The following is a 19,382-nucleotide window of genomic DNA, read 5'->3' as shown; positions in this document are numbered from 1 at the left end:
TCTTTTAAGAAGACTTTTCATTTTGAAAACTTGCACCCATGTAGTCCTACCTAGAAAAGAATATATGCTTTTCATCATTTAAAAAAATGACTATAGGTGTGGGATTATGACACTGAGGGGAAAAATTGAACTCCTATGAAATCTTACATTATAAGACTGACTTCAAAGACTGCACTGCTAATCAGCAAATCAGAGATGCCTTTGTTTCCCTAAAGGTACTTTTGACACTGAATTTTAAAATGTGGTTTTTGCGAACACTTGAGATTTTTTTTTGTATGTTCGAGCAGTAAAGGCAACACGGATTTTTACCATGCGTTGTCATTAATAGTGATGACATTTCAGAAAAAAAATCCACCTGCCACTGAACTGAACCTTTAGTTCATCACTATTACTAAATATATGACCTATTTTGTGCTCGAGAAAAAACGAGGGCAGATTCGCAATGCCCCCCCCCCCCAAAAAAAAAGTTTACTTGGCTCTTTGTTCACGTGACCGATTTTCGGAAACGTGACTTTTTTTTTTCTTCTTGCCATAAAGAAAGTGCCTGACAGCCGTGAAAGAGTCCGTGTGTGTGCTTCCCAGGAATTACACCCAGCCCTCCTCCTCTCTCCCTTTCTTCTTCTTCCTCCTCCTCCTCCTCCTCTTCTTCTTGCTCCTCTTCATCGACCGAGCTGTACAGCTGGCAAATTGCGGACGCCACTAAGAAAAAGACGACGAAGCCTCCTACACCCGCTCGACATCTTGATTTGTTTTCCTTAGGGCGTACCAGCAATTAGACGGAGTCAAGTGTGAAGGATTTAAGTATCACGCGAGGTTTCTCTTCCCACTTTTTTTCCGCCACTCATTTTTTTTTTCCCGCCGCGAAAACAAAAGCGGGGACCCGTTTCACGCACGTCACTCTCCATCAACAAGGTAGGCACGCTCATGGATCACATCATTCGACTTTTAGATGACAATATTGAAAGAAAAAAGTGAAACTGTGTAACTTGTGAAAGTGTGCGCTGAGTTTGAATGGCTTTTGTGGTTACAAAAAGCCGACAGATCAGAGGTGCGAGTTTGAAAGCGTCACTTTAGAAATGCGTGACGCTAAATGACCGTCATGTATGTCACCGGGCATCAACCAATTTTTTCATGATGACGTCACGTTGAAAACTTTTTGCTTTTGCTTTTGCTGTTCAAGAGACCGATCTTGAAGGGAATGCGGTTCCATTTTTTGGGGGACAAAATGCTTGACCTCCTAAAATAAAACGAACCTAATAATCAAGCTGATTTTATTTTTAAATATTTTTTCATCACATAAATACGGCTGTATCTGGAAAGAAATTGTCATCATATTGACAAAAAAGAAATGTTTGAAAAACAATACAAGGTTATCTTGAAAAAATATTCTCACAGAAATACGGTTCGCTCAGAAAATGTGGCTTCAAGAAAAATGGCTACAGGAATCCCTCGTTTATCTCTGGGTTACGTTCCAAAAATAATCCGTGATAAGTGAAAGCCGTGGAATAGTCATCGTTATTTTTTTACAATTATTACGTTTACAATACTGTATTGAATGAAAACAAAGAGCAAACCTTTTTTCACATCAGCACGATGCCACTGGCCACACACTAGCAGCCATATAGGAGTTGTTCAAAAAAAATTGTCATGCTTGCTCTTCTGCTTTTTGACTTGCGCGTACTTGCGGCCAACAACGAGGCACTCGATAGCAGCCCTGCCAGTCTAAAGCCCTGCCCCACACAATAAGCTGTCACGTTGGACTTAAAATTTAAAAAAAAAATCGGGCTCTCTGGTGTCCCGCCTTTCTCCGCCTGATGCGCACACACTCATTGTTGACGAGGCACTCTAAAGTGGCCACGAGAAATGCATTTTCGTGGCGTGGGCAAAGCTAGCTAACGGCACATGGCAGTTGTATCGTACGCCCGCTGGTGTCAACGAATGTGCTCAAGTTTTTATCTAGTTCCACGCAGTTAAGTCCCACATAGTTCCCAGCTTTTGTATGGTTTTTTTTTTGCAATTCTGTATCATCTATTTTGAAACGAACCTGAAGTCAATTGATAGGGTCTTTGATTAATGAACCTCCCATGATGCAGTGCGACTTCAGCCACCACCACCAATGAATCCGTCTGCTAGGAGAGGTTTCTTTGTGGCTTTGGGAAAGTATTCCCTCCCTCATTCCGAACCCAGACAGTCCGGACACACGCACGCACCCACCCACACACACACACACACACACACACACACACACACACACACACACACACACACGTGCAAAATGTTCCCACTGCGATGTTGAGTCAGGCTGGTTGCTGGTTGGAGCAGCAGAAGACGTGCAGCTGCCGTACAGTCAGTGAGGTCAGCAACCTCTGGCACCAATGCGGGGAAGCGAGCAAACACGCTGCACCAATCGCTTAGTTTAGCACATGAGGTGTGATTGCGGCTGGGGTGGAAAAAAAGGCTTTGTGAAAAGCCTTTCTTTTTTTTTTTCAAGCGAGCTTATAAATGGAATACGAAGTCTTTTTAACCCAGCAAAATCCAAATGTATTCGTTTGTTGTAGTTGTTGAAAAAAAAATCGATACCAGGTACCAGTATTAGGCCAATATCAGCCTTATTTTAAGGTATCAGCTACTCATGCAAGGTGTTGATACAAACACTGATAATTAAGCAAAAAAAAAAAAAATAATAATAATCTGACATCGAGTAAGTCCTCCTCTGCAGGAGATGGCGCTGTATTGTGACAGTTTAACAGATCAGCGAATCGTCATCCGGGTCAGAAAGGGCCTTGTTCACAATTTTTGGGCTTTATGTTAAATAAAATTGTATTTATCAAAACTACTGGAGGTATCGGTACCCGGTATCGGTGAGTACTCAGAGGGAATATTCGTACTGCTCTCGATCTGGGAAAAAAAGTGGTATCGAACATCACAGAAAAAAAAAATATATATATCTATCTCTATAATTTTTAATGGAAATCCCCCCCCTTAAATGGACCCTGATGCGGAAAAAGTCTCCGTCATGTTTTGGAGCGAGAGCCTCCCGTCTAGTGGTCTCTATACAAACACAACACACTACTGGATTTGTGCGCCCCCCCCCCCCCGTGCCCCTCTCCCACCTTCCACACACACAAAGTTGTCAATAGCACATTTATGTAGCGTACAAGAAGTCGACGGCGACGTACGTTCCATTTCCTGTTCCAGGATTTGTGCTACAAAAGACATATGAGCCACTTCCTTGAAATAAGGACTTGGAAATTACTTAAATGTTTTTCCAATATCCGTTTTGGCTCAAAAAAAAAAAAAAATTATTACAAACAAAAAAAAATTGCGCTCTACATTATTGTACGTCACTCAAAACCTAAAGTAATCACGTCGTTGGATCGAATATTAAGAATGAAACATTTTTTGCAACATGATTTCATGCTTCAATTCAATGGACATTGTGGTGTTGCTCCTTGTGTGCCCACCTTGGCCACCAGGGGCCGGTTTTACTGTAAACCGTGCGGATTAACACAAAAACCGGTTATCGTGAAAAGAATGACAGAGAAGCTACACAGGCATAGAGGAAAACACGGAATTGAATGATTTTAAGTTTTTAGCTGCTGCGAAATTGCGCTACTTTCGTTCGCCCTTCGATGGCGTTTCTCGTTATCTGTTAGCGTTAAGCTAGCAGGCTTTCGTCGAATAATGTTTTGGTCAAGTCGCGTACATCATGTGTAAATCTTTGTTTTATGGTCAACTTCCACTGCGGCCATTCGCCCGAGAGACGGCTCGTGACTTGCCGAAAATTGACGCACGCGAAAGTCGAGGGAGCGCCGCGTTTCGTTTGCGCCGTTTAAAGCTGAATGGAGTCGACTTTGTCTCTTGTGTGCGCAGGCATGATGATGTCTGGCAGGGGGCACTTGTCCCTCCTCTTCTTCCTGGCCGTGTGCTCGCCCCGCTACCTCGCCCAGACGCCGCCCGCCACCCTTCGCCCTTCTCCGTCCCCGTCGCCCTCGCAGCCCCAGACGGAGAGGCTAAAGGTCCGACTGGCGGGATTCCCGCGCAAGCACAACGAGGGCCGCGTGGAGCTCTTCTACAAGGGCGAGTGGGGCACCATCTGCGACGACGACTTCTCCATCTCCAATGCCAACGTGCTGTGTCGACAGCTGGGATTTGTCGAGGCCACCGGATGGACGCACAGTGCCAAATACGGGAAGGGGCAAGGTAGGACGGGTCCCCTCTGCCACTCTTTTTCAGCCAGGAGCACATTGTGGGTTGATCTACTTTGTACTTCTTTACGGCAAAGCACGAGTCCAGATGGGGCCTTGTAGATTGCGCCCGGTGAAGTCTGCCTAGCAACAAGTGACTCAAATCGAAATCACAGCAATACCGCCGAGCTTTCTGGAAAAATAATTTCAATTCATAAGTATTTTATTTTCACACAAAAAGCTAAAATATTTTGGGCAGTTGTCATTGAGTCTCATGAAGCCTGCCTAGCAACAAGTGATGTATCTGCAAAGTGTCCAAGAAAATAATCGGCGCAGTTGTGCTGGCTAGCTAAACTTTAAATGCACTTACCCTAAAAGTTTGTAGCATTTTACTTTTCCTGGAAAAAAAAGAAAATAAAAATTCGGGGGCAGTTATGCTGGAGCCCCATGAAGTCAACCTGACAGCAAGCAGCGATCCAACTCATTGAAGTATCCGGTTAAAAAATAAATCAATACAATCACCTCAGGAGTTGTGCTATCTAGCTAAAATCGAATCGCACGTTTTGTCACAGTTTTGGGGCAGTCGTGAATAAGCATGATATCTGCCCGGCAACAAGTCGTGGTTTATTTTGATTTGCACAGAAAACTCCAATTGCTCAAAATCTTATTTCGAAAGTTTGTCGCTCACCTACAGAATATTTCCAATTTTATTTTCATCGGCCCAAAAACATTTTCGGGCAGTTATCCTGAATCTGCCTCGCAGCGAGTGTCCGTTGAACTTTTAAGTGACGATGGTTTTGTTTTTGTTTTTTTTCTTCATGGAGAGCCCAAAAGTGTATTTTAGGGGCAGTTACTTTGGAGCCCCTCGGAAATGTGGCTAGCGAGCAACAAGTGTCTGGAGCCGTTGTCATTGTGTTTCAAGGCAAAATCTGGCTGGACAACGTGCAGTGCGGCGGCGGCGAGCGGAGCATCGCCGCGTGCAAATCTCGCGGCTGGGGCAACAGCGACTGCACTCACGACGAGGACGCCGGCGTGGTGTGCAAAGACGAGAGGATTCCGGGATTCGTCGACACCAACGTCATCGAGGTGGGTCCACTCGGATGCGGTCTTTGGTCTAATTTATGGTCGACCGCATGCCGTAACCGTTGACCGTGATTTATTCCCGGTAATTTTTTTTTTTTTATTTGTCTTCGAGCAGGCTCACGTGGAAGAGAACAAGTTGGAGGAGGTGCGCCTGCGCGCGGTGGTGGCGGCGGCTAAGAAGCGTCTGCCCGTCACGGAGGGCGTCCTGGAGGTCAAGTACAAGGACGGCTGGGCGCAGGTGTGCGACGCCGGCTGGACGGCCAAGAACACGCGCGTGGTCTGCGGCATGCTGGGATTCCCTCAAGAGAAAAAGTTCAACAAGAACTTCTACAGGTCGGTGGCGCCCGTTACCGTAGCGACGCTCAGTTCCGCCACTATGTTAGGTACGCGGTTCAATGAGGTCAGCGGGAGTTGTTTTGTGCACCGGTGTGTTTTTATTTTATTTTGACTTTTTTTTTTTTTATTGACTGCAGAGATGGGAACGATTGTGATGTGGCTTGTAATTGGAGCACAAAAAAAAAAAAAAAAAAAAAAGATGGTGCTTAAACTATTTCCTCAAGTTCCGTAATGGGAGTTGCAGCAGACTTGAAAATTTGTTCTCCTATGAGGATATTTGTCTTTCCAATTCCAGGTGGCCAGGAGAGAGGAAAAAAAAAGGCTTTCATTTAAAAACGTGTGCATGTGAGTGTGTGTGTGTGTGTGTGTGTGTGTGTGTGTGTGTGTGTGTGTGTGTGTGTGTGTGTGTGTGTGTGTGTGTGTGTGTGTGTGTGTGCGCGTGCGCGTGCCGTCTGTCAGGTGTGTGTGAAGCCCTGGCGGGAGCCAACCACATCCTGTGCCGAGGCTTACTGTACATCCTGTTAAAAGAAAGTTTGGTCGCGAGGTGCTTCTGCTGACCTCGTTTGTAGCGAAATCAAAGCCATTTGAAGCTTCGATTACAAAAAAAATAAAATTATCAAGAAACGACCTGTACTAATTAAATTTTACCTTTCGTTTTCCTCCAACCTTTTTCGTTACCGTTACATTTGACCTTTTTTTTTTTTTTTTTATTAAACTACTTGCTTACTTGCTTTGACATTGAACCTTTACTACAATTACTTTTACTGACATTCCATATTTCCCCTTGTACTTTACCGTTGCGATTACTTTTACCATTTTCTTTTAGAGTTTCCCTGACCTGCACTGTTACATGTCCTTTTACGATTAATTTTACCTTTTTATTTATTTATTTATTTTTTGAGCATAACCAATCCCCTTTAGCTTCATTTTTTCCCCCCCTCACAGGAATTGGCTTAGTTTTTTTTTTTTTTTTTTTTTTTTTGTAACACGTCCTTTCCACTTCTTCCACTTTTGATTGCCTTTTGGATGTTTATCGTGACAACCACGGAGACGTTAAGATCGATGGATAGTGCGATCATTGACGAAGGCAAAAAGTTGGGCGCCGAATGTGAAATACTTGGAATACCCGCAATACTTGCGTGTGACTTGACTGAAGGTCAGCGTCTCTCTTCTCCGGACGGTGACCCCCGCTGTTGCGCGGGTGCGATAAATGCGACCGACCGCATGTGGCTGTGTTGGTGGTTGCAGACGTTTGAGAAAGCGCGCCGCCGAGAGGTTCTCCAAGTCAAAGGTTAAAGCCTCGGCAGGGGCCAGGTATTCTGTCGCCGGTGGGGGGGGAAAAAAAAAACGTGCCCGTCGCACTGTCCACGTGCGGCCGGGTTCTGTTTTTCTTTCCTCGTAGAGTAGCTATTAATGCTTTCCGCCAGATTCGTCTGCCATTAACCATTTGTAGCTCCGAGTTGACCTCGCCTTTTGTCATGTGTGGCCTGCTTCATGACAGCTTCCGTTGACGGTTTCTGTTGACTTCTTCAATGGCGGAGAGAAGAAGTCAACCTTTTTCCGCGGGACTGTTTGGCTCTCTTGGACTAGTGCTCCTCGAAATAGCTTTGCATGCAGGAAATGCCTTGTGATGGGTTTCTTCAACAACAAACAACTTGGCGGCATCGCCGTCGGCCACTCAGGATCCAAATTTACACATTTGTTGCACTGAATGGACAATCGTGGTTAAAAACATGCCATGAAGAATTCCATCCAGTTTCACTCTCTAGTGCAATGGTTCTTAACCTGGGTTCGATCGAATCCCAGCGGTTCGGTAAATCGGTCTCAGGGGGTTCGACGGAGCCTCTGCCATGGAGGTTAATCATCGCTGGCAGCAGATGATCACATGACATTGCTTGTCCAATCAGTGCTGCGGGGAAATTTAGTTGGCTCGGTCGTCACCGTGTGACTGTCGTGATAGTACGTCATACAATAAAAAAAAAAAAATCTGTACTTATGCCATGTAATTTTATTTACGTTTTTTGTTTTTAATAAGTGTTTTTTTTTTTAATTTCTTGAATTTGTAAAAAAAAAGATATTTTTTATTTTTCACTAATGAAGGGTTCGGTGAACGTGCATATGAACTGGTTGGGTTCGGTACCTCGAACAAGGTTAAGAACCACTGCTCCAGTGTCATTGGTCTCGCGGTCTTGTTGAAGCCCCCTCCAATGTTCTCCTGGTAGATTACTGTCATCAAATCAAAGTACTCAAATGCCATGAAAAAAGGAGGACAAAAAAATTACCCACGGTGTAAAAAAAATAGTTCAAAATTTTCATAGCTCCATTTTTTAAAAAACAGCCGTTGTAAAATGTCACCTAAGATAAAGCTGAGTCTTTTTGATTTATTTTGATTTATTTTTTCTTTTTAGAAAGAAACAATCATCATGGTACAAAATGCCCCATGGGAAAATTTGACCAATGGTAAAAAAAGTTGACTCTTTGAACCATGGTAAAAATATGCTGGGCAAAAAAATGATGTTTTTTTTTTGTTTTTTTAAATAAATGGCATTTGTTGTGTAAACAAGTGCATTTTTGTTCGTTTGCTCGCAGCGTCCACTTCGATGTGCCATTCTACCGTGCTGTTTACCGTCATGACGAACGTGTCACTTTCAACAATGGCCAGGAAACAGTCTACAATACGGAAAAAAAAATATATCGTATTACGTGGTCAGATAATGTTCGCCGCAATGTTTAAAGCGACACGTTTGTTTTGAAATGTCGATCCTAACCTTTTTATTGCCGTGGGCTAAAATTGTGGCGTCTAACCAGTGTTTACCTTGCAGGCAGACAGCTAAAGCTAACGCTAACGCTAAGTCTAAACAGAGCAGCGCCAACTCAAGGTAACGTGAGCGCTAACCGTGTCATGCTAAGAACTGACCCCTCTTAAATTAGACAGATGGTAAAATTTGAGCGACAAAACATTGACCGAAATTGTCTCATAGGGTGGGAAAAGAAAAATGAAAAAAAAAAAAAAAGACTCATGGGAAGAACTGAGTCATTGTAAACGTTGACCCATATTTGTGGTAAAAACTGGACTATGATGTTAAAAAAAAAGTCTTTGCTAACAACCATCTTGATGAAAACAAAACAAACAGAACAAAACCCCCAAATGTGTTGAGCCAGGGTAAAACGAACTCAGGTTGCCAATCTCTCTTGCGCCCTCGCAGGTTGTTTTTGGAGCGTCAGAAGAATGTGTACCGCGTGCACTCGGTGGCGTGCGCGGGCACGGAGGTGCACCTGGCCGCGTGCCCCATGGAGTTCAACGGGCCCAACGGCACGGCCTCGTGCCGCGGCGGCTCCCCCGTCGTCGTCAGCTGCATGCCGGGGCCGCTCTTCGTGCGGCAGCACGGCGGATTCAAGAAGAAAGCCAAAACTTCGGTAAGGGCCCCGCTTGTCTGTAGACATTGCGCAATGTTGTGGGACTCTGGGGGTGTTGCGTTCCGGTCAACGTTGATTCGTGGTCGCGCCATCAATTGGCCAGAGCACGGTGAGGCTGAAGGGCGGGGCCCGGCTGGGCGAGGGCCGCGTGGAGGTGCTGAAGAGCGGCGAGTGGGGCAGCGTATGCGACGACCGCTGGAACCTGCAGTCGGCCAGCGTGGTGTGCAGGGAGCTCGGCTTCGGCAGCGCCAAGGAGGCCATGACGGGGGCGCGCATGGGCCAAGGTGGGGCGCCCAGACGCGCACGCACACACACACACACACACACACACACACACACACACACACACACACACACACACACACACACACGCGCGCGCACACACATTTTTGCAGACTTTGCTTGACCCCCGAGACGACAACTTTGAACTCACAGACCTCATTTCTCTCTGGAATTTTTCTTTGGAGGTTTTTTTTTTTTTTTTTTTTGAAACGCAGTGAGGGAATGCGGACACAGACAAGTTCCTTGTGACTATTATGTGCATGCTGAGAGATGAGGATTCGCATGTCAATAATACGAAGGAATTCCTTCACGGAAAGCACAAGCTCTGGAATTTCCATCATCATTCCATCAAGGGAACGTTCCCAAATCCAGAACGTGTGACTTTTTGATTCCCATTCCTCTTTTCAGGAAATCTCAGATTTATTTTGTTTTCCCGGACATTTTAAACAGAACATGCCTAAACTTCAGTCCGTGTCACATTTCAAAATGTCTAAAAATTGGAAGAATTCCTTCAGTGAAAGAAAAAATGTTTTCACCCGGCGTGAAGGAAGAAAGTGATCATTCCCAAATTCAAATCATGAAGCTTATTTTTTTTCTTTCTTTTGTTGGAAGGGTTTGACCAACGTGGATTTTTTTTTTCGGGGGCGGGGGGCTCATTATTGATTTTCAGCAATAAAATTCCGGTAACAGATTAATCATCTGTTTAATAAAAACACAAGTGAATTACATTTTTTGGGGGGGTATATTTTTTTTAATATTATTTATAATTGACATTTGACCCCATTACCCCATAATTTTTGTGTCCCTTCATGCTGATAACAAGAAAGATATTTTTCAATACTTGGGACATTTTACTGTTTTACATTTTTTTGTCTTGTATTTGTGTCAATCAGGGAGAAAAATCGATAAAAATTAAGAGATTTTTTGGGAGGGTGGGTGGTTGGGGAGGGTGCCGTGTTTGAATCTGTTGAAACTTTGTCCTATGATGTCATATGTTATTGTGTTAGAAAAAAAAACATCTGCCAAAAATTTGCCAATTTTGTCACGCTAATATCAGCCACCTAAATCGGCTGACCCATGAATCAATACCTGAAAGCTGCCATGATTCCATCCTGCGAAGCCTGCCGAATTTCCACTGTGATTCAATCAAGGAAGGGATTTTTCTTCAATCCATGTCGAGAGTCTTTTCGTGGTACAGTTCCTCTTTTCAGCAAATCCAGGACATTTTTTTCCCCCCACAAAAATGTTTTGTTTGCTCACGTTCTTCCTGAATAAACCTTCCTGGTTAAAAGTGTTTTCCAGGTGCCTGTAAACATTCCACAAACTTTTTTTTCTTTTTTTTATTCCCCCCCCTCCCAGGAGTGGGACCCATCTACATGAATGAGGTGAAGTGCTCGGGTTACGAGCGTTCCATCTGGAAGTGCCCGTTCAAGAACATCACGTCGGAGGACTGCCAGCACACGGAGGACGCTGCCGTGCGCTGCAACGTTCCCTACATGGGCCTGGAAAATTCGGTCAGAGCTCCGCCTCTCTATTTTGGCCAGCCAGTTTAGTCACGTGACGTGTGTGCAGCTCTTGTGATTGGTCTGGCAGGAATTTTATTTATTTATTTATTTCTGGCTACTAATATTTTTGGCATGATGTCACGCTGAGACATTGTTACGCCAATTTAGTGGCTAGTCTTCTAACCTGAATAACAAAAGCACACTAACGAACTGATATGGCCTCCTCACTGGCGTCAAGACGAACTTTTACGCAAATGCAGTACCTGTGTGGTCACGCCGCAATGTTGTGTATGTCCTTGTCTGCTTTCTAGTCAACTCCGGGACACTCAACAATGTTGCCGTTGCTTATTTGCACATTGACGTTCCAATTGGTCCTAATCTGTGGTTGCTCAACTCGAGTCTGGCATGTATATCGAGCCAAATCAGATTTGTTGGTAAAATTAGTCTTGACAGCAGTGACGAGGCTTCAGCATGGACTCTTTGCAGCTTGAAAGAGCTCCGCCGCCGTTTTGTCCATGGAAATGCTTACAAAGGCTCCAGTGGAATCCTTCTCTCGCCTTTTCCCCGAAAAGAAGGCAAAGAGGTTTTGGTTCTGATCCCACTGGACCTTTTGCGCTAACGCTCGCTGGGCCCCGCCAAACAGATCCGCCTCGGAGGGGGCCGCACCCGGTACGAGGGCCGCGTGGAGGTCCTGGGCGTGGACGCCAACGGCACGGAAGGCTGGGGTCTGATCTGTGGCGAGACCTGGACCACCAAGGAGGCCATAGTGGCTTGCAGGCAGCTAGGCCTGGGCTACGCTAACCAGGCTAACCAAGTAGGTCGCTAACGCCTGACGCAGCTAGCCTGGAGTAACACATCGTCAGCTTCAAAATGAAACTCCTCCCATATAGCAAGAGAACGGCATCCGTGTTCCCCCCGGTGATGTCGTTGCTTGTTGCAAGGCAGAATTAGCTTAGCGGCGCAATCGCGTGAATTGTCAGACGGCAAACATGCCGTCCTGTTGCTTGACAAACGTGACAAACAGTGAAGTTGAATATTCAACGCTCGCATTTTTTTGGAGGTAGACCACAGTGCTTTAGTCATTTTTTTTTTTTTAATTTGTGCTTTTGGCTTGAAGTGTGGCAGTACATTTATAACTAACAACTTACAACACCCCGACGCGGCCCCACCAAGTGGAAACACTACCGCAATCCAAACGCTGACCTCATCCCACCCTCGCAAAAAAATAAAAAATAAAAATATAAAAACTAACTGGACCGCCTGGTACACAGCACACATTTTCCACTGCCTGAATACAACTTGTGCCATCTAAGATTTAATTTGAACATTAACCCGAGCTGATTTTCTTTATTTTTAAACCATTGAAGTATTCCTTTAAAAATATTTGGGATGTTAAAAAAAATGAAGTTAAAATATACACTCAGATGGCACAAAACTCTTTTTTTTTTTTCCCAACATCCAGTCAATCAAGTTACTCTCCATCGGTCATGTGACGCTGGAAGGATGATTAGACTGAATTTGGAGTTTTTGACTATGCTAACAGTGATTAGCATTAGCGTTAGCGAATCACGGACAGGAAGTGCATGTGCCCCCGATGTCCGAGTGACTCCCAGCAGGGCGTGTGGTCCGCAGATCCGGCTAGTGGGCGGCCGCAGCACGTACGAGGGCCGGGTGGAGGTTCGGGTGGGCTCCAGGTGGGGTACGGTGTGCAGCGCAGGCTGGAGCACCAGGGAGGCCATGGTGGCGTGCAGGCAGCTCGGCCTGGGCTACTCCATGCACGCCATCACCGTAAGTGCCGCGGCGACCTTCCAAAATGAGATAATTGCTCGACGCCCTTCGCGATAAAAGCGCCAATCTTATTTTGGGAGTTGGAATAGCCGACTTCAAGTGCAGGGGTGGGCAAATTACACGGGGGGCCGCTCCCTTCCTTTAAGAGAATCGGCAGTCAGGTCATATTTGTTGCATTTTCCTAAAATTGGTTCCCTAAAATCAGTTTTTTTTTTCTTTTTAATTGATTTAGTTTACATGCATCACTGAAATGATTATTTAATGTATTTATTGTGCATAATACAATATGACCAACAAATCCATTTCTGTATACATTTGATTTGATTTATAGTGAATAATTGGTTCATTTATTTATTATACATAAGAGAATAAAATATTGACTTATAATTGTCAAACTGTTTTAAAAACTGTCATATTTCTTATAAATGTAAAAATCATTTTTAACAATTGTTTTTTTTTTTTTATTCAAATCAAGTATTTTGTCAGAAATCGACATTTAACTATATTTTTAATTGGTCAGTTGAAAATTGTAAATAATTTTAAAAAATTGTGAAATCCAATCTTTAACATCTATTTCATATTATTTGAAATTAATTTTATGAAATAATTGGTTAGTTTATTATTATTTATTGTAAATAACACTAAAATAATTTCCAAATAAGAAACCTTTTTATTTACCACTTGGTTAATTTATTCTAAATAAGGTTAGAAAAAACAGTGGAAAAAATGTCGGAATATACGTTTGACAGTTACATTTTTAAATAAATTTAAAAAAGTATTTCCGTACATATTTTATTAGATTTTTTTTTCCTGAGTCCATCTCCGTCTGTCCGTTTCAAACTTCTACCGTGGCCCTTTGAGCACGAAAAGTGCCCACCCCTGGTCTTGTGTCAGCGATCTCGCGGTTACTTCCTGAGTGTGTATCTTCTCAACTCTGATTGGCTGGCCACTCTGCGTTTGCCCCACCCCCAAGGAAACATGGTACTGGGACAGCAGCAACGTGACCGAGATGATTTTGAGTGGCGTCAAGTGCACCGGAAATGAGATGTCGCTGACGCAGTGCCAGCGACACAAGACGCTCAGTTGCCAGAAAGCCGCCGCCAAGTTCGCCGCTGGCGTCATCTGCTCAGAGAGTGAGTGGCAACGCAAAGTTTGGTGTTCATTTACATCCATTTTTTTCACACGTTTTTTTCAAAAAGTACGGTTAGATTTTAAGATATGTTTATTGTTCAAACTGTGCCGTTTGATCCGAGTCTATCGTCTGATTTTCATATTTGCAGATGAGGCCATGTGTGATGTTCACAAACTGCGGGATTTGGTGTGGCGTATTTAAGTTGTGCGATATTTCGCAGCACGTCAGTTCACAATGCGCAATTTTGTGTGATTCCCCCGCCCCCTTTCGATCTTCCACGCAAATTGAACTTTCTTTGGTGTTCCTGGTCTGCGGGGACTGGTGGGGCACTGCCTCACTTGCCCCAAAATGCAAAATCGGTATCCATTTGAGGTATCCTGGCATCTCACATCACATTGGGAGATAAAATGGCACACATTTTGGCCAAGCCTCTTTCTGGAAAACTTTTCATCGATTTTGGAATTTCTGATGTTCATAATCACCGAGATCTGGTGGGGCACTGCCCCATTGGCCCCCATTGGCCCCCAAATGCAGGGCTCTTGTAAGGTACGCTGACGTCAAGTTCCGGCTGTGACCGTTTGGTGGACTTTCTTGAGCATTCTGCTCAAATTTAACTCAAGTCCTCTTTTTTTTTTTCTTTTTTTTTATTTACAATCTTCAGGAACTGGTGGGGCATTGCTTCACTTGCCCCCAAATGCCAATAACGTCCATCCATGAGCTCTCCACTTTAATGTGGCTAGCCAATTAACAGTGTGCTTAAAATCTGGAAAAAAATGTGATGAAAAGGTTTTTTTTTCCCTCTTGGGTGGCAGCGGCATCTGACCTGGTTCTGAACGCCACATTGGTGCAACAGTCGGTCTACATCGAGGACCGGCCCCTGCACATGCTCTACTGCGCGGCGGAGGAGGACTGCCTGTCCAAGACGGCCGCCAAGGCCAACTGGCCTTACGGTCACCGCCGCCTCCTGCGCTTCTCCTCGCAGATCCACAACATCGGCCGGGCCGACTTCAAGCCCAAAGCTGGACGCCACTCGTGGGTGTGGCACGCCTGTCACGGGTAAAAAAAAAAAATTATAATAGAATAACATGCAAGGATCTGGTGGGGGACTGCCCCACTTGTCCCCAAACCCCCAATCTGCTAGTTTTTTTTTTTTTTTTTTTAGATACACCGTGTAATTTTGTGCGACCTGACTTCCTTTTGCTACAATTGTTGTGGTTTTTTTTTTTTTTTAGGAGAGGGTAAATTTAAATTTCTGTGTGAGGAGGTGCTTTGGCAAAAAGCGCGTGAATTATGGACTGAACAGGACAGACAGTCAAAATAGACAAATAGTCTGGATGTTCATTGCTAACACAAGAACCCCCCCCCACCCCCCCAATCTTTTCTCAGACATTACCACAGTATGGACATTTTCACCCACTACGATCTTCTGAACGCCAACGGAACCAAAGTGGCCGAGGGGCACAAAGCCAGTTTCTGTCTGGAGGACTCCGACTGCGAGGAAGGTGCACAGAAACTTTTCACATTCAGTAAAATCCACCAAGATGTGGTTATAGTTTGCAAATGTCCACGAAGCAGCTCTCATTCGTGCTTTGTTCAACGTAAAATGGTACAAGACCACCCAGGGGTCCCGGTCGGTCGTGTGTTCTTCAAGAAGTAGCCGGCAAGCATCTAATCCTCGTATTTGCGCCACATGCAGGCATTTCCAAGCGTTACGAGTGCGCCAACTTTGGCGACCAGGGCATCACGGTGGGCTGCTGGGACATGTACCGCCACGACATTGACTGCCAGTGGATCGACATCACCGACGTGAAACCCGGAAATTACATCATGCAGGTATGAGCCCACCCACCGTTTCGCATCACCTCCTCTCTGTGATGACGGTAGTTTGTGTGCATGCTTTTAATGTTAGACACGCATGACCAATTTGGTGTCAATTGCTGGAATCGATCCCTGGTGGGATTTTTTTTTTTCCAAACGCGACTGAGTTATTTTTCCGGGGGGTTGTGTTTGGGATATTCTAAATACATACAACAAGCTCAGAGGTTTCAAACTCAATGTAGCAATCAATCAGACACAATGTGGAGTTGTGGAGTTCCTCTGGGCAATGTTCAAGGTCCATTGAGTTTTCATGATCCTTACTTTCTTGAGGTGGAATGTATCTCAAATATTTTCTCCAAGTAGCGTCTCCACGGTTGTTCTTGTGTCTGCGGCTGTTCACGGACACATAATTTCATCAAATTGACAAGGAAGCTTTTTTTTTTCTTTTCTTTAATCCATTGATCGACCCTGACTGCTTTTATTTCCTGGTCCACTCAGGTGGTGATCAACCCTAACTTGGAAGTGGCCGAGAGCGACTTCACCAACAATGCCATGAAGTGCAACTGCAAGTATGACGGCCATCGGATCTGGTTCCACAATTGCCACGTCGGTAAGGCGCACCCTGAAAAAGCAACGCACTTTTTTTTGGTGGGGGCGTGAAAATGTCTTCATTTTGTCTGTTGCTCAAACCTGCAAAAACAATCACCCGCAGGCGATGCCTTCAGCGAGGAGGCGGAGAGAAGGTTCGACAAGTACCCAGGACAGTTGAACAACCAGATTTCTTAATCCAAACCACCGACGGCTGGCGCGGCGGACATTTTGTGGAGCGGACGTCTTTTTTTTTTTTTCGACTGGATGTCATGAGGCTTTGGTGAGGAAGTTTCCATTTTGAAAATCCGTCTTTGGGGCTGTTTTTACACTTATGTTTTTATCTTTCTTGTGAATGTATTTATTACGTGTTAAAAGTTGCTCTAAAGATACCCAAAATTATCTTGTGAGGTGCTGTGCTGTTTTATTTTATTTTTTTAGGATTTTATGACAAAGGATTGGACAAAAAAAAAAAAAAATCAATAAATGGCATGATGATGCTGTATGTACACCGATGCAATCACACCTGCTGCACTCATTTAAAGGAGACGATCAATCAATTGGTCATAAAAACAGATAATTCAAATAATTCAGGTTTATTCTTTTCTTTTAGCCGTATTGGGCAGCAGTGGGGTGGTGCCCCAGCACCCTCAAATGACAGTGGGGGTACGTTTTGAATGCGCAAAAGCGCTCTTGGCTGGCGTGTGTTGCTGGCCTTTGTGCAAAGTTTATTTCAATCGACTTAAGAAGTGCTTAGCTGTTCACTCGTTAGCGCAATCCCATTAAGCTTCATGTTGGCATGTCGAGGATGGTCGCGTGGCTCGCTCAGCAGCACCCTCCCTCCACCCCCCTTTTTTTTTTTTCTCAAGGTCACCAAGTTGAAGTGGAATAATTCGTAAAAGCAAGGCAAATCGTTTTGTATATATATTTTCTAATTTAAAATCATGAAAGTAAGACATTCCTTTTGGATGGAATGGATTGTAAGTGCACTCGGGCAAGTATATTCATTTTTATTTAGAATTTGTTTTGTAAAATATTTTCAAACAGCAATAAAATAATTAAATGTTTTTTTTTCAAATGACAAAAACGTAAATTTGGTATTTTTTTATGGATGCAAATATGTTATTTTAAAATTTTTAGAATTATGGTCAATTAAGGCAAATATAATTTGTTTTGGTGACAAAATGTAGACAATTATACTGAGACAACCTGGACCAAAGCAAAAAGATTTCAAATTCATATCCATCCAGCAATTATTCGAAGTGCTTTATCCTCATGAGGTGACTGTTTTTATTTATTTTAATAACGCTGAGGTTGACTCGAGGCCACCGGCCTTGTTTTCTGAAAACGTAAAAAAAAAAAAAAAACAACCATGCTATTATCGTAACTATTTAATACACAACGCACTAAAGTGATACAAACGATTCAGTTGTGTGTACACGGATTTATTGGCATGACATTGAAAATGACGATCAGAACATGAACAATAAAAGCCAGCCGTCAAGAGACGATCGTAGAAGAGCTTTTCGGGGTCATCCCCGAATTGCTGGAAGCGTCCATCTTGTTTGATGTTCAACGATGAGCTCGATCGTTTGTCCCCAAATTGTCACTGCAACACAGTCTGTTTCACAACTCGACCCGCCTTGTCCACGGCAAAGTTATAATTCTTGGGGTTGTCCAGAGCTTCCTCGATGCGTTGGTCCAAGTTCTCTAACGTGATGAAGTTCTTTGCCTCCTCCTGTGGCCCAAAAAACAAAATACGAATAACCAATTTCAAGGCGGTGTGAAAAAAAAAACCATACAGATCTTGACTGAGGTGAAAAAGTGTACCTGCAACTGCACAATTTCCTCCTCTTTCTGCTTGATAAATTCTTGCTGTTGCTGTTCTCGCTGGAGAGCCTCTTCCAGCTTCTGACGTTCCGCCTCTTCCGTTTCTTTCTGGATTCTCACAATTCTGGAAAAACACAAACAAGCTCAGGAAAATTGGAAACGCCAAACTCTTGTCATTTGTGAACGTTTTTGAAGCTCATTTTGTGAGAAAATTACAAATATATGTATACTGTATACGCTTAGCTACTGCAGGTGTTATTGCACGGTGCGAACGATCCAGTGTGCAAGGCGACAAACGCGAAAGTGTTGCAGTGTGGTTTGCAAATTGTGAAGACGTTTGTTCACATTCATTAAAGAAGATAATTTTTTTTCTTAAGATTTTTTGTAGTAAATCTCTGACATTTCCACGACTCTAATCAACACCATAGCTGAAGAAATTATTAAATGGAAAACAATGCGTGTGAACATGTCAAGCCACAAAAGGTTTCCCAAAAGTGTCATAAGGCGGACCGAAGTTGCAGCAGGCGCAAGTTCTCTTGGCGGTTGAACTCCATGAGGTTGCGGTGCTCCTCGGCCTCCTGCCGCGCTCGCTCCTCCGCCATGGAGCCCGTCTCCTCCTCGTACTTCCTCCGCAGCACCTCCTCCTTGAACTCCACACTGAAAAGCCCACCACATAAAATGGAAGCAGTCGCATTGCTATCTCGGTGAAAACTGATTTAAGACTTTCACAAATTTCACAAACATTTTTTTTATTTTCTTAATCATTTTTCTTGCCATGCAACAAATACTAAGGGTTTAAATTGAAATGATCCAATTTACAAAACACATGAATTGAAGCAAATATATTCATTTTCATATTTCAAAACACTCCGTTAAATTAAAGCGACGTAATTCAACCCCGTTTGGGCGCTTAGCATTTAGCATTAGCAGGACCACATTTACCCCGACAAGTAGCCTCAACAATGCTGTCCAAATCAATAAAACAGGTTTGAAGTGTCAAGTGTGGGCGGGTACCGCAGCGCCCTCATGATGAGCTTGTAGTCGGAGTATCTCTCCCGCAGCACGACCATCTCCACCGGGTCCACCGGCGGAGGGACTTTGATTCGCCCGAGCTTGGACTTGGCCACCGGGTCGGTGCGCGACTTTCGTCCGCGTTGCGCCTCCACCAGCGCGGCCCGCCCGGGCGCCAGAAGCCGGGCGACCCGCACGCTTCGGAACATCGCCGCCGCCGCCGCCCGGAGGTCGTTTGTCGGGCTTGTTAGTCGCTCGACGCGGCCGATATCGAAAAGTTGAACAAGTCCAAAAGTGTCACATTGACGCTGAAGAATAACAACATTCAGCGTCCATAGGCGGCGGCCATCTTGTGTGTGTCCTCTGACCCGGAAGCGATAACAAGGTGGAGAGCCTTTCCTTGGA

General features: G+C 44.3%; 2 protein-coding genes across 5 annotated transcripts; one reads left to right on the top strand and one right to left on the bottom strand.

Annotated features, from left to right (window-relative positions):
- The first annotated feature begins 483 nt into the window (after positions 1-483).
- On the top strand, positions 484-16,708 carry loxl3b (lysyl oxidase-like 3b). 4 transcript variants are annotated; one of them, XM_019890552.1, is made up of 16 exons: positions 484-912; positions 3,874-4,203; positions 5,110-5,273; positions 5,386-5,603; positions 6,855-6,920; positions 8,429-8,485; positions 8,813-9,023; positions 9,127-9,307; positions 10,665-10,819; positions 12,443-12,598; positions 13,572-13,731; positions 14,543-14,786; positions 15,117-15,232; positions 15,427-15,563; positions 16,047-16,158; positions 16,261-16,708. In XM_019890552.1, exons 2-16 carry the CDS (start codon positions 3,876-3,878, stop codon positions 16,332-16,334), a joined length of 2,379 nt encoding a protein of 792 aa, XP_019746111.1. In that variant the 5' UTR covers positions 484-912; positions 3,874-3,875; the 3' UTR covers positions 16,335-16,708. The 4 variants fall into 4 exon arrangements, with proteins under 4 accessions (XP_019746111.1, XP_019746110.1, XP_019746113.1 ...); XM_019890551.1 differs by lacking the exon at positions 12,443-12,598 and adding an exon at positions 11,454-11,624; XM_019890554.1 differs by lacking the exons at positions 6,855-6,920; positions 12,443-12,598 and adding an exon at positions 11,454-11,624.
- Positions 16,709-17,560: 852 nt separating this feature from the next.
- Positions 17,561-19,331, bottom strand: mrps26 (mitochondrial ribosomal protein S26). Its single transcript, XM_019890558.1, has 4 exons — positions 18,981-19,331; positions 18,477-18,623; positions 17,967-18,090; positions 17,561-17,874 (listed from the first exon to the last, which is right to left on the bottom strand). The coding sequence occupies exons 1-4, from the start codon at positions 19,184-19,186 to the stop codon at positions 17,743-17,745; spliced, it is 609 nt and encodes a 202-aa protein (XP_019746117.1). The 5' UTR covers positions 19,187-19,331; the 3' UTR covers positions 17,561-17,742.
- Between the last annotated feature and the right edge of the window lie 51 nt (positions 19,332-19,382).

This window comes from Hippocampus comes, unplaced genomic scaffold (assembly GCF_001891065.2).
Source record: "Hippocampus comes isolate QL1 unplaced genomic scaffold, H_comes_QL1_v1.1 scaffold168, whole genome shotgun sequence".
In the NCBI taxonomy this organism is placed as follows: domain Eukaryota; kingdom Metazoa; phylum Chordata; class Actinopteri; order Syngnathiformes; family Syngnathidae; genus Hippocampus; species Hippocampus comes.
The sequence above is the reverse complement of the archived record's forward strand: the minus strand, read 5'-3'. Positions and strand labels throughout refer to the sequence as shown.

Bases quoted from the DNA above. Each gene is read 5' to 3' on its own strand.
- loxl3b (XM_019890551.1), top strand. From the start codon at position 3,876: ATGATGATGTCTGGCAGGGGGCACTTGTCCCTCCTCTTCTTCCTGGCC. The intron at 8,486-8,812 runs GTAACGTGAGCG...GCGCCCTCGCAG, and splicing joins CAGAGCAGCGCCAACTCAAG to GTTGTTTTTGGAGCGTCAGA. The intron at 14,787-15,116 runs GTAAAAAAAAAA...ATCTTTTCTCAG, and splicing joins GTGTGGCACGCCTGTCACGG to ACATTACCACAGTATGGACA.
- mrps26 (XM_019890558.1), bottom strand. From the start codon at position 19,186: ATGTTCCGAAGCGTGCGGGTCGCCCGGCTTCTGGCGCCCGGGCGGGCC. The intron at 18,091-18,476 runs GTCCGCCTTATG...GTGTTTTTCCAG, and splicing joins TTGCGCCTGCTGCAACTTCG to AATTGTGAGAATCCAGAAAG. The intron at 17,875-17,966 runs GTACACTTTTTC...TTTGGGCCACAG, and splicing joins AGGAAATTGTGCAGTTGCAG to GAGGAGGCAAAGAACTTCAT.